The sequence below is a fragment of the Sorex fumeus genome, unplaced genomic scaffold (assembly GCF_029834395.1).
Source record: "Sorex fumeus unplaced genomic scaffold, SorFum_2.1 ptg000086l, whole genome shotgun sequence".
Taxonomy (NCBI): domain Eukaryota; kingdom Metazoa; phylum Chordata; class Mammalia; order Eulipotyphla; family Soricidae; genus Sorex; species Sorex fumeus.
This window is the reverse complement of record NW_026606143.1, coordinates 27,740,852-27,754,385: the sequence shown is the minus strand read 5'-3', so window position 1 is coordinate 27,754,385 and position 13,534 is coordinate 27,740,852. Positions and strand designations below refer to the sequence as shown.

The window sequence follows — 13,534 nt, the reverse complement described above, 5'->3', positions numbered from 1 at the left end:
GAGACTTTGGCAAATGAAACATGCACTCCAAAACTCTGAGCTGTCTCCCAGGCTGCACGCCTGGAAATAATTCCCTTTTTTCTGCAATGCCAGGGACAAAACCCAGGTCCTCACATGCAAAATATGTATTCTAACACTGAGGCATTATTTCCAGTCCCTGAAACAAATTTCATCATTGTTTTTCTTTTGGGGTCACACCCAGCAATGTTCAGGGATTACTCCTAGCTCTGTGCTCAGGAAAACTCTGGGCAGTGCTTGGGAGACCATATGGGATGCCAGGGATCGAACCCAGGTCAGGCAAGTGCAAGGCAAATACCCTTCCCACTGTCCTATTGCTCCAGTCCGCTGAAACAAATTTAAAGGAAAAATATCCAGTATCACTTCAATTGCTAGCCCAACAATCCTAATGATCTTGAAAAGATGGACCTGACTGTTCAGGGACTCTAGTGCCCTGAAATTGATGAAAACAACAGATTCTCAGTCCAGAAGAATCCACACAGTTCTAAAATGCTACATACAAATTTAAGGAATTCACAGATCTCCTGAAGCCTGTGCAGGGAGTCCTGGTTAGAGTTTAGTGTTAATAAAAAAAAACCTGATGAAACTTAATTAAAAATCAACTTACCAGGGGTTAAGAAGGTGCTTGCCTTGCATTTGGTCAACCACAGTTTGATCCCCAGAACTTCATGGTCCCTCAGACAACTACAGTAGTGACCTCTAAGCACAAAGCTGGGAGTAACCCCCCACACACACACACTCTGGGCATCAATGTCTGTGGCCCAAACCATTCTACCCCCCAAATCTACTTACCAAACCCCAATTGAATGAGCGTTTCCAGCTTGGGCTTAGTCTGGCTATAAATTTCCTAAAAAGGTGACAAGAAAATGAATGAGTTGACTTTTCTAATTAGAAAGTAATAATATATAGAAGACCCTTGAAAAGCACTGGTTGAACTGTGCAGGTTCACTTACAGGCAGAATTTGGTGGATAAAAACAGTATAACTGGAAGTATGTTTTCTCTGACATTCTGTGTAACATTTTTGCTTAGCCTATTTAATTTAAAAATAAAGTTTGCACTATCGTATACAAATCTGTGTTAACCATTTACATTATCAGCAGGGCTTTTGGTCAACACAGGCTATTTGTGGTTAAGTTTGGGGTGCATAAAAAGCTATACACTCAAGTTCTGCACAGGGGGGGTCAGTGCCCCAATCTCTGTGTTTCTGAAGACTTAACTATTTGTCTTTACTGAATAAAGAATCGAGTTATTAATCCTTTTTGAACAAAGGGACATACTATCTCATTTTTTTTATTATAGTTTTTTCTTTGTAATTTCCCCTTCATTGCAAACTGCTAAGCATAACAGCTTATTATTGCCACAGGAAACAAAGATTTTAAGTAGAGAGGGTTCAACAGCCCAGCCTTTACAGGCTACTATTAAAAACTAAAGAAAAACAAACTAAAGATCAGTACTCTGGATCATTAAAGTGGTACTGCTTTCCCCATGACATTGAATCAGTAAGTTTATATGTATATATATGTATATACACACACTTTGCTATGATTTTAGAGCCCATATCTGAAAAATACTCATTTGAAGCAAGAGTGATTAATTTCAGTGAGACAAAGGAATCAGTAATGAAGTTTGGAAAGATGCCTAAATGCTAACGCAAATAAAGCATTATCACTTTCTTAACAACAATAATAAAAAGAGAGTGTATACAAACATTAGGGAGCAAGGGACAGGTAAAAGGTACCCACCTTCTTGAAGTCTACATTGAAGATGAGAAAAGAGATAGTTGGGTATCAGAAGCTATCAACTAATTGCCATTTGGAAAAGGATTTAATTCCCTTAAGTTAGAACAAGTTATGCTACTGCTTTTGTATAGTTTTAACAATAAGTGCTGGCTGTGGGGAGTACAAAAAGAACATTAAAAAACAATGGAATATTGCTTCACTAAATCCCTTATTTTTTTTTTTGCTCATGAAAAAAGAAAAACCAAGTAGATATCTAAACTAACTGCCATCTTCTTCCGCTGGCATAATCTTATTATAAAGAAAAATTAAATTAGTTTTTAAAATAAGAGGCTAGAAAATGCTGAACTGAAAAAGGAGCCTGGAATCAGAAATATTTCTAAAGAAGATAAATCATTTTAATCAAAAAAAAGCTTTTAAATTTTGAAACAGTGCAAATAAACATGTTGATAACTATTCTATTATCTAGAGTGGATTTTTTGTTTTTCTTCTATATCAAGTATCAGACACACAAAAGTAAAAAAGAGCTTAGATTGAAAGCTAAAGAGATAAAGTACTTTTATAAAAGGAGGGAGAGGAATAACAGAAGTTGTGTCTACACGATACAAAAATATTTTCACAAATTTGCTGAAAATCTTCTAGAACAAGAGAATAAACTCTAAATGTTTTACAATACATTCTGTATAATTTTTAGGCATTACATAACTCAGTAAGATAATTTAATAGGATGTCCTAATTTAAACTGCTGATCTAGCTTATTCCTACTATTTTATTTCTAAATTGGAGACTAACACTTTAGCACTGGCATAAACAATGGAAATCTAAAATTCTATAACAAGTTCTGGATTGAGTTTGCATATGTCAAACATTTACATTCTATTGAGACCATACTGCATAACTACGTATTTGCTTTACTACTTTATCATCAATATTCAAAATCAAGGTCAAGTATGGCTCAGGAAAGCATTCAGTAGATTTGTAAACTTCAGCTTTAGATGTTAAAAAAAAAAATCACACAAATGCTTTCACAAAGTTAATGACAAAACGGCTTGATCAACTGTACATATAACTCTTTGGTCACTGAGGCAAATACTTCAGTATTTGAAATATGTAATGCTACCTTTTTTACTATTATAAACTACTTATGTGCTCTATAAGCATTTCTGTTTGAAGGAGTATTGATTTTGTTGAGTTCTTGGGAGAAAGTTTCCCTAATTTCTGTATAATGCTTACACACTGTATCCTTCCCCTACTATAGTTATCACACATTTCTTCCCCATTACCAGCAGACGGGGTAGTTAGTGGCCCTCTGCTCTCTCTAGTGAAGGCAGCGCACACTGCCCAGTAGGAAGGAGAGTCTGCAGCTCTGAGAAGAGCTGCCACCAGGACGTGAGGCTCTCTGTCCCCTGCAGGGATAGCAATGACGAACATTTCCAAGTCAGGTCCTTTTCTGAAAACATGCAGACATAGGTTTCTCACCACCCAGTCTATACAGAAATGCATTAACTCCACTTTCAGAAGAGCCGTACCTCACACCGTCTTACATATGGCTCACAATGATGTCGAAGATGTGAGAAGCTTTCTTCGAGTTGGGTCTTTGTCTCTTCCACATATTTAGACTGACCCTCAGGAATGGTGTAGAGTGAAAGCTGCTCACATTGAAAAACAAAAGAAAGAGAAACAAAGGAGATTATACATGATGAAGTAACAATACACTCTTAGATTTGTAAACATTTTATTTCTATCAATTTACAAACTACAGTGTGTTTTTTGGGGGAAGGGTTGTTTGTCTGGTTTTTGGTCAAACAGGAAGGTGCTCAGGAGTTGCTCCTGGCTCTGCGCCCAGGGGATCACTCCTGGCGGGCTCTAGGAGACCATAAGGGATGCCACAGGGATGCAATCTTGGTCGGTCACGTGGAAGGCAAGCACCCTACCTACCGCATTATCACTCTAGCCCACAAACTACAGTGTCTCTGAAGGGTTACCTGCATTCTGAAGCCTATTTCAAAAGGTTTTTGTAACCTTATTTCCTTAATACAGGTGCAGTCCAGAAGGCAGGGCCATTGGGGTCCTACCCTCACCCTGTCTCTAGAAGAACAAAATAGTCACACTTTGGGTTGCTTAGATTTGGCTTGAAATAAAAGGCTTGTATTTTTCGAAAGGGTAAATGAAGATATACATCTTGACAGTAACTGGAGAGCAAGTTACTTAGTTCAAATGTTCAGTCTGGTCCCACCCAGTCAAAAAAATCTTTTCAGAGCCACTACTGGCTTCTTCTTCACCCTCAAAAATGCCACTGGCCCAAGGCCTGAGAAGAGAGAAAAAGGGCAAAGATAAGCTAATGAACTTTATGTAAACACTGCTCAAGTAACCTAGTCCAGAACTGTAGGTAGATCTCTGTCATTTTATTCAAAGTCAACAGAAACCAACAGTCCAAAATAATCACTGGGGAGTACAGACAGAAAAGAATGTAAACAATGGAGAAAAGACTTCTTGTTTTATTTGCTTAGTATTTATTAAGTATCTACTTATGAGTCTCTAATCTAGCCAAGAAGCAAAATGAACCCAGGCCTTTATTTTCTTATGAGAGGGAAAAATGCAAATGTTTTCTTGGCCTGATAACAGGCTAGAATTGGGCAGATCACTTAGACGGAAACTGAGCTTACCAACCACAGACGCACAGCACATTCTCAGCGAAAAGTCTAGGAAAAATTCCCCAATTATGCCCTTCACTAAGGTCATTAACTAAAGTTTATCTGTTGAAATGCCATACTTTAGTAGTTTCATACACACACTAATTCGAAGGAAATATATTCCTCCTTTTAAATGTCTCCTAAATTGTCATGTTTTCCTGATACACAAGTTGTACATTAGCATGTATCAACTACTTTCTACATTAACCAAATCAGATGTTCAAAATATACCACAACATGAACAGCAGGTTACCTCATTAACCTTCAGACAGGCTTTGGCGGGTGGGTCCTTTTTGGAGGATGCATAGACTTTGAAGGTGAGCAGACTAAAGCTGGCCGGGCCCACAGACTTCTGAATTACCTGAAACATAGAAGCAATCTTAAGCCTTTTCTCAACACTGGAAACTGAATGTACATATGTAAGTATATTCATAACCTCAGTCACTCCTGCCCAGAAAGGTTCATTGTGCTTTATGAAAAATAAAGGTATTCTTGATGTTTAAAAAAAATAGGGGCTGAGGCGATGGCACAGTAGGTAGGGTCCTTGGATTGCACGTGGCCAACCTGGGATCAATCCCCAGCACCACATTAACAGTCCCCTGAGCCCACCAGGAGTGATCCCTGAGTGTGGAGCCAGGAATAAGCCCTGAGCACTGCTGGGTGTGCTCCCCCCCAAAATAAAACCTTATAATTGAAAAAAAATTTAATTTTCATAAGAACTTAAAATTTTGGTTAATCTTTATCTTAATATCCAAAAGGCTGAAGTTTTACTACTTTGCTTTTCAAGTTAAAATAATATAAAGTATATGTACTTTCAGAAAGAGAAAATGCTATGGAATGAATTTTACATCACAAAATAACCTTAATTAATTTTATCTTCTCCCATTCACACCCCCTACCTGGCTATGGTGTTGACACCATCTGCTCCCAGGCAGATTCTTTTTTGTTACAGGCCTGTCCTTTGTGCTACCACGAGATTGGCAATACCCTGACCTCTACCCACTAGGTGCCAAGAGCAACACCAGTCATGACTCAAAAACATCTTCCCTTTCTTGGGGCCAGAATGACAGTACAGTGGGTATGAGTTTGATCCCCGGCACCCTATATGGTCCCCTGTGCACCACCAGGGGTAATTCCTGAGTGCAGAGCTAGGAGTAAGCTCTGACCATCACTGGGATGGCCCCAAACAAAACAACCCCCCACAAAAGTCTTCACTTTCTGGGGGCCAGAGAATAGTACAGTAGTTAGGGTGCTTGCTCTTTGCATGCTGCAGACCCAAGTTTGATTCCTGCTATCCCATATGGTCCCCCAAACCCTGCAAAGAGTGATCCCTGAGCACAGCTGGGTATGGTACAAAAACAAAAGAAAGTCTTCACTTTCAAAGATCTCCTGGGGTACAGCTTTGCTCACTGAAAAGTACAGTTTACTCAAGTAACAGTTTCTAGCATCTGTAGCATTAAGCAAATCTGTAGGTTTTTTAATTCATGGACTCAAGACCATAACTGCTTGAAGAAGTGGAGGCAGTGGAGAGCTTACTGGAAAGAGGCACAAGGAAACTTCCTGAGCTGACAGAAATGTTTCATAGCAATGTTAACCAAAGTGGGTGAAAGCGCCTATTTCAGGGGTGCTGCGATGAACCAGGTGGTAGTAGGCTCAGATGCCACTGAGGGATGATTTCTGTTTGTTTGCTTAAAGAAGGTAAAGGTAGATCTGGGGGACTTTTTTCTGAAAAGGGAGCAGTAAGCCATATAAGTTAGGGAACCTCAGCTCCAAATAGTGTGCACCATGGCCTGAGCACCTCAGTCCCAAGTGATGCTATAAGAATCCTTTGCCAGGCTCATTCCCCACCCAGGGCAGCTGACTTGACTAAGAAAAATGGGTCCCACCTTCCAAGCATTGATCAGACATGCTCTACTTTGGGTTAATTGAGTTTGGTGTACTAGACCAAAGTCAAGATCACACTGTTAACAGCGGCATCTTCAATGGATGTGAAGCCATATCAAAAGACTAGAACCAAAACCCCAGACCCGAAAGCTACTTAGCTTTAGATCTGGCATATCCTCTGGAGTGCTCCCTTCAGCTATTAGATGTCTCTGCTAGAATTCAGCTCACTGGGAGGGATGGGGTGTTAGCTCTTAGGAAGGACTCCAATGTGCTGATTTGTCTGAGGTTTTGCATGTAATGATACAAGACCCACAGTCTTAAGGAAAATGAACTGTGGCACAAAGGTGAGCTGGTGATGCTTAGCTTCACACAACTCAGAAGTGCCACCGAGTTTCCTCGTGTGACTAGAAGTTCTTGCTGTCTGTTCCCCAGAAAGATATCTAATACTCTCCTATCAACATCTAGTCTCTATCTTGGACCTTTGGACTCAGATTTATAACTTTTATTTTATATAACTCAAAGGAGCAGGATGGCATCACAAAAGCTGGTTAGGGAAAGTTCCCTTAAGATCAATAGAGACATCATGGAGACTGAGCACCAGGACTGACAGTTGGTTGAGTGGAACCCTAGCAAGAAATGCGGCAGGCTGGCACTGAAGCTGACCGAGTACTAATGAGAGCAAAGCAAATCTTGGTGAGATAAGCAGAGTTGTACTAAACAATCCGAGGAGGTCAGCTAGAATTTTATTTCAAAAAACAAATGTTGACTGCATACCTCCTCCAAGTCAGGCACGGTGCTAAACGTGACAGTTAGGCAGACGTGGTCCCTGCCCTTTCTGAGTTTCCAGGAATCTTAGGAGTTTACTCAAAAGACTTGGGTCACAATTTTTGAAATAAGAATTCCTTTTCAAAACAGACTCATAGGAAGAGTGAGTGTCACCTTCAGTGCCAGCAGCCAGGGCAGTCTTGGCATAGTCAACCTAGACAGGACTCTGTTGACATAAACACCAGGTCAAAACGGGTACGCAGAAGGCCAAACTGTGCTTGTGTGCATTCTCCAGAATTCTGTAGCTCCGGGACCACTTTCTGATTGTGTCCCAGGAAAACTCTTTAAAGATAAATAACTAACTTGGGTAACATAAGTCACCCCTCAGAATTACTCAAGGACTCCTCCGAATAACGGGGGCTCAAGTCCCTAACAAGTTGTTTTCCTCTCACTTCCATGGGGGATCCAGAATAGAATCTGTCCCACTTCTAAGAAGAGTGACTCTATTCTCCTGTAATGACAAATCCACTGTCTTATTAGGCAAGCGGGCTATATTCCCTGGGGCACTGGAATGATCCAGAGGGGCAGAAACAGCCTCCTTCCACTGGAGGCTCTTTCCATTTGTTCACTTAAAGGTTTGTTTTCTGAAAAGGGGCCGAATAAGTCAAATAAGCCTGGGAACCTCTATATGAGACCCTCCATTTAAAATATATACCATTTTCCTTTTCAATAATTTGTAAGCCTTGATTTCAGGCCTAAGTACAACAGACGTTTCACAATCCCATTTGTAACGTCTCATAGAGACTGTACCTAGTGAAACACATTTGGAGGGAGAGGCTTTGGGCTACTCCTGGCTCTGTGCACAGGGGGTCACTCTTGGCAGTGCTTAGGGGACCATATGTGAGTCCAGGGACCAGGAACCAAACCATGGTTGGCCATATGCACGACAATCATCTTAAACCCTGATCTTGCACTACAGTCCCCTAATTTATAGCATCAGTCTGTTGGGAACTTGGGGAAGATTTTTAGAAACATAGTTTCCAACACCCTCCCAAGACTGTCTGACTCAGTAAACCTAAGAGAGGTCCAATAATCTAGACCTACAATCAGTCAAGTTCAGAAGACCTCTATTCCATAGGTAGATTTTTGGGGAGGAGTCTTCAACTTAAATTTATATAAAAAACTCAAATTAATTACTTTCAAAAAGTTGTTTTAGGGAGCTGGAATACAGTGGGTACGGCATTTGCCTTCTGTATGGCAAATGCAGGTTCAATCCCCGGCATCCTATATGGTGCCCTGAGCACAAAGTCAGGAGTAAGTCCTGAGCACTGCCAGGTATGGCCCCAAAACAAAAATAAAAACATTGTTTTAAGGAAATAAATTAGAATTTACCTAAGCAGAAAACAAAATATGTGACTGGCCACACACTGGAAAAGCTATGGGCTCTATTCACATTCAGGGGAGTTGGGGACCCCACACAGCTGTGCTCATAGCTTATTCAAGGCTCTGTGCTCAGGAATCACTGTTTGCAGGATTTGAGAGATGCTATGCAATGTCGGGGAGAGAACCCAGGTCATACAAGGCAACCACCTTACCCACTGTATGATCTCTCTAGTCTTCAAGAAAAATCTTATGGTGTAATAGCACTGCCAATATAAAACACTGACTAGTTTAAAAATAATTAATTTGGGCAAGAAACATAGTACAATGGGTAGGATGTTTGCCTTGCATGTGACTGACCCAGGTTCAATACCTGGAATCCCATATGGTCCCCTGAGCACCGCCAGAAGTAAGCCTTGAGCACTACCAGGTATGTCCCCCCAAAATAATTTTAATTTAGGAAAAAAGAAAATCATTTGTCTTAAAACACAACCAATACCCACTAATCCTAACTCCCCTATCACCCTATATCTCTCTCCACTGACAAATGTATTTTAAAATTTAAAAAAAATCAAAGAGTGGGAAATTTAAAATCAAATCTATGTATCAATCAGAATAGTTTTAGGAGCACACAGAAGGAAAAAAGTCTAATTAGTACTCCAAACTAGAATATATATTATAGAACACAACCCAAGGTTTCAAAATTTAGATAATTTCTTAGTAGCAGGCTTTAAAGATCAAGAAAATTAATTTGGTACATTATAATTATTTTTGATTGGTTTTGGGGCTACATCTGACAATCTCCAAGACTTACTCCTGGCTCTGTGCTCAGAAATCACCTCTGGTGACTTTCAGTGTACTATATGGAATGCCGGGGTCAAACCCCGGTCAGCTGCATGCATGTCAAGCACTTTACTCACTGTACTATCTCTCCAGCCCCTATATTTAATTTTAAAATAAAATTTTATAGCTTCCCTAATTGGGATGTAAAAAAAATTCTATTAATAGAATTCAATACTCATGTCACTTTATACTATGCCTTTAACCCTTTGGTGTTTCACTAATAAAAATCTAAAAAAAAACCCTTCTATGTGTGTGAAAACATGTTAATTCACATGTTAATTCATGTAAGTTAATTTACCATCTCATACCTCTGAAAGATAACCTCTATTAGGTGATACTAATTCATGTGAATTTTCCCATGGAAAACCACTATAATGAACAATATATGGAGAACATATAAGCTTACAAGGTATGGAGACTATCTGAATGGAGATGCTATTTATAGTAACTTCATAATGGTGCTATAAGAAATGAAGTATACAGGGTATCACTCTTTATATTAAAGTTAGGGAAAATTGAATTTTATTTTATTTATTTATTTATTTTGCTTTTTGGGTCACATCTGGCAATGCACAGTGGTTACTCCTGGTTCATGCACTCAGGTATTACTCCTGGCGGTGCTCGGGGGACCATATGGGATGCTGGGAATCGAACCCGGGTTGGCCGTGTGCAAGGCAAACACCCTACCTGCTGTACTATCACTCCAGCCCGGAACACTGAATTTTAAACAGCTTCACCGACTGTTCATTAAAAAACTGATGCTGCATGACAATAAAAATCTTGTATTTTAAACAGCAATAAATAGAAATCTGGGATATTATTCAATATGGCCAAAGTAATTTTCATTGAGATTATTTTCTCCTAAAATGTCTTATCATCCATACATTCACATTACTAAACAATTTATGCTTATGCTGACAACCATGGAAAGTACAAGTGCCATTAGATCATTCTTCTAGATAAATAAATAGGAATGCTTCTTGAATGCCTATAATTAATATTCTGATTAGGTTCTGATTTGACCATATATGGTCACCATATATGGTTCCCCAAGCCCAGGAGGTGTGATCCCTGAGCACAGCCACGTGTGGCCCCAAAACAAAAAATAAATGAACAGACCATAGAGAGATAGCGGAATAGTCCCTTACTGTGGTGTGATTAGAAAGGTCAGAAGAGTGAGAATACACTATTACGTTCAGTTTGAAAAAAATTCTCATGTGACCCATGTACTTTTCTGAATTGTCAAATTTCAACACCAAATATTTTCTCTGTCTACTTTATTTCTCTTGCTGTGTCTCCACTACTCAAGGGACCTAAAAACCAATCTTCTCAAAGCCACTGGTGGTCTCCCAGTTTCTACATTCCAACAGACATCTGCCATCTTTGTTCCCTATTCTATCTAAACTATTTCATCTTTAGTTCTCTATTCCATCTGTGGTAAAGCTTCCTGTCTATGACCAGTCTATCATCTCAAACTCTCTCTTCTTCGGTTTTCGGTATTCGACTCTAGCTCATTTTACAGGCTTTGTAGGCACTTGTTAACTCTTCGGGGCTTCTCTTCAAAGTTAATGAGTCTGAGTAGTCCTTAATCTGTTCTCTGTCCCACTGAGTAATTTCACTGAAGTTTACATATTTAACTCCCATCTATGCTATTAATGCCCAACTCAGTATTCTCAGCACTGGTCTCTCCATAAGCCTCATGCTTGTATGTCTAATGCCCCTTGGACTTCACCAAGTTTTTTAACTGAGACCTAAAAATAAATCCTCTGTCTCCAAAACTGTGATTTTCTCAGTTTACTTACCTCATTTAATGACCGTACAAGTCACACAAAGGACAACATCAAAGCAATTCTTTAATGAAACAATGAATATGAACTTCAAAGACAATAAAATGGATCCCTGCCTCCACAGCGTAATAAAGCAGATAAATAAATAATTACACCACCTGTGATAAGTGAAGTAACAGACAAAAGACAGGAGTTACACAGAAAAAGAAGTAATGTACTATACCACTGGAAAAATTCTGGGAAACAACTGCAGAAAAGGTAAAATTCACAAGAACGTTTATACATTTCTTTTTTAAAAATTTTCAGTTAAGTTCTTCAATAGTCCTTCAATGTTAAGAATCACTAGTCACCAGGTACAGTAACAAAAGAAGACAAAGATTTAGAAGCAGAGATGATTTCAGACTCTCCACAGATCTTTTCAGCTACACACATGAATCAGTGCGATTTTTATATGGTTCAAATATAGGCAACCACTCCACAGCTGCTACTTTAATAATATAAAAAAACATTCTCAATTAAGATGTACTCTCATGATATCAAGATCAGATGGGGTTTTGATGATAATCTCAATATAATTTGTTGTCCAAAAATCTAATGTTAGGTAATTACCTAAGATAGCTATCATAACCTGCACATTAAAATGTGCAGCTGCTTTCAAAGGTTTTTTTTCTTGCTTTTAGTATCTAATTTTTATATCTACTATTGTGGGAAATAAATGGATTTAAAGACATTTTTAGGTAAATGTGATTTAAAATTGGATTATTTTCCCACTTAGAGGAAATGAAGTGCAATTATGAGGTTTTTCCCCAATGTTCTTTGATCTTCAATCAACCCTTCTTAAAATAATTTCAATCTGAAAGCATTTTCATTTAAAAACAAAACATTTTTCATTTTTTCAATCTGATAAGTAAAAATTTGATTTTTTTCAAATATGAAAACTGGCAATAGTTTTGAAGTTATTTTTGTTCAAATTAACTACCATAAAACAAGAAAGGTATGCAAAATAATTTAGAGAAAAACAAAATGATAAAATCAACAGTTTTTTCAAAGCAGGCCATATACTGCTATCTTTAGTAATGAGTCATAAATCGAATTGAAAAGAAGCTAAATGAGCCCCAATTTTTCAAACATAAAAAAGACTACCCCCCATCCAGAGCACTCAATACACTGCCTACATTTTATACAGCAATACAGCAATCTTTTCTAATGTAAAAGGCAACACACCAAACTAGTAAAAGAAGCTTTCTCTGGGAATTGGGTGAAAGGAAAGTTTCTTCTAACCTGTTATCAGATTAGTGGGAACTTCACAATCATCTTAACTGTAGGTTTTGTTTACAAGAATATAAGGAGAAAAGGGTATTTCAGTAGTGTACTTTTTATGAAAAAGAGATCGTTTCCTTACTTCACACTCCTTAGGATGCCCAGGATTAAAAGGGAAGTAACAAGCATTGGTAAGGATGTAAGAGAAACTGGCCATGTGTTTGGTAGGAATGTAAAATGGCGAAGCCACTAAGGAAAACAGTGTGGAAGACCCTCAAAACATTACAAATTGAACCACCACCATATGAGCCAACAACTTCACTTCTCGGTTCATATCCAAAAGAATGTAATGCAAAAGAATTTGGATATATCCAAAAGAATTAAAATCAGGGTCTTACAGATAAATCTGCATACCCATGTTCATAGCATTACTGTTCATAAGGCCAAAAGGGGGGGAGCAACCCAAGTGTCCCCTTACGAATAGATAAAGAAAATGTGGCACATACATACAATAGAACAGAACCTCCAGGCATGTCCTTCAGTGAAATAGGCCAGTCACAAAAGTAAATATAGTGTTTTACTTATAGAGATATCTAAAGTAGTCAAATTCATATAAACAAAATACAATAGTGGTTTGGGCAGGGTGAGGGCTATTGGGAGCTGGGATCTGTTTAATGAGAATAGTTTTTGTTTTGTGAAAAATTCTGTAAAATTTTTCCACCTCAATGTGAATATACTTAATATCACTTAACTACTACAGAAAAATGCTTAATATGGCCAAGTCTATAGTTTTTAAAAACCACAATAAAACAACGTGGAACTACAGGCTGAGGAAATGGCTCACAGGGCCGAAGCACAGGCTTTGCATGAGGGAAGCCTGGGTTCAGTACCAAGGCATCCAGCTGGGAACAGCCAGTCCCCAGGAGGACTGTCCGTCCCCACAAAAAGGGATCCATGGAACTTAAAAAAATGGTTTAGTAGCTTTGTAAAATTAAAAGACAGCATACAAGAAAAATAAAGTTGCAAAAAAAAGAAAGAAAAATGCCCTCAACTTTTTCCACCTCAAGTTGCAACTTCAACATATCAAATTAACCCAAAACAAGTACTCTGGGTATAGGAAAATAGCACAAGGGGTTAAGGTGCTGCTCTTGCACATGGCTGACCTGG

General features: G+C 38.6%; 1 protein-coding gene across 4 annotated transcripts in view; it reads right to left on the bottom strand.

Moving 5' to 3' along the window:
* APOO (apolipoprotein O) overlaps positions 1-13,534 on the bottom strand; it is a 70,778-nt gene that overhangs the window by 38,477 nt on the left and 18,767 nt on the right. For 2 of the 4 annotated variants that reach the window (XM_056131195.1, XM_056131198.1), the window contains exons 2-4: positions 4,702-4,809; positions 3,285-3,407; positions 811-865 (exon numbers count right to left, since the gene is read on the bottom strand). In XM_056131195.1, the coding sequence (XP_055987170.1) occupies positions 811-865; positions 3,285-3,407; positions 4,702-4,809 (286 nt within the window). Of the gene's footprint in view, positions 1-810; positions 866-3,284; positions 3,408-4,701; positions 4,819-13,534 lie in introns of those variants that run through there. The other 2 variants (XM_056131196.1, XM_056131197.1) reach the window with 2 other exon arrangements.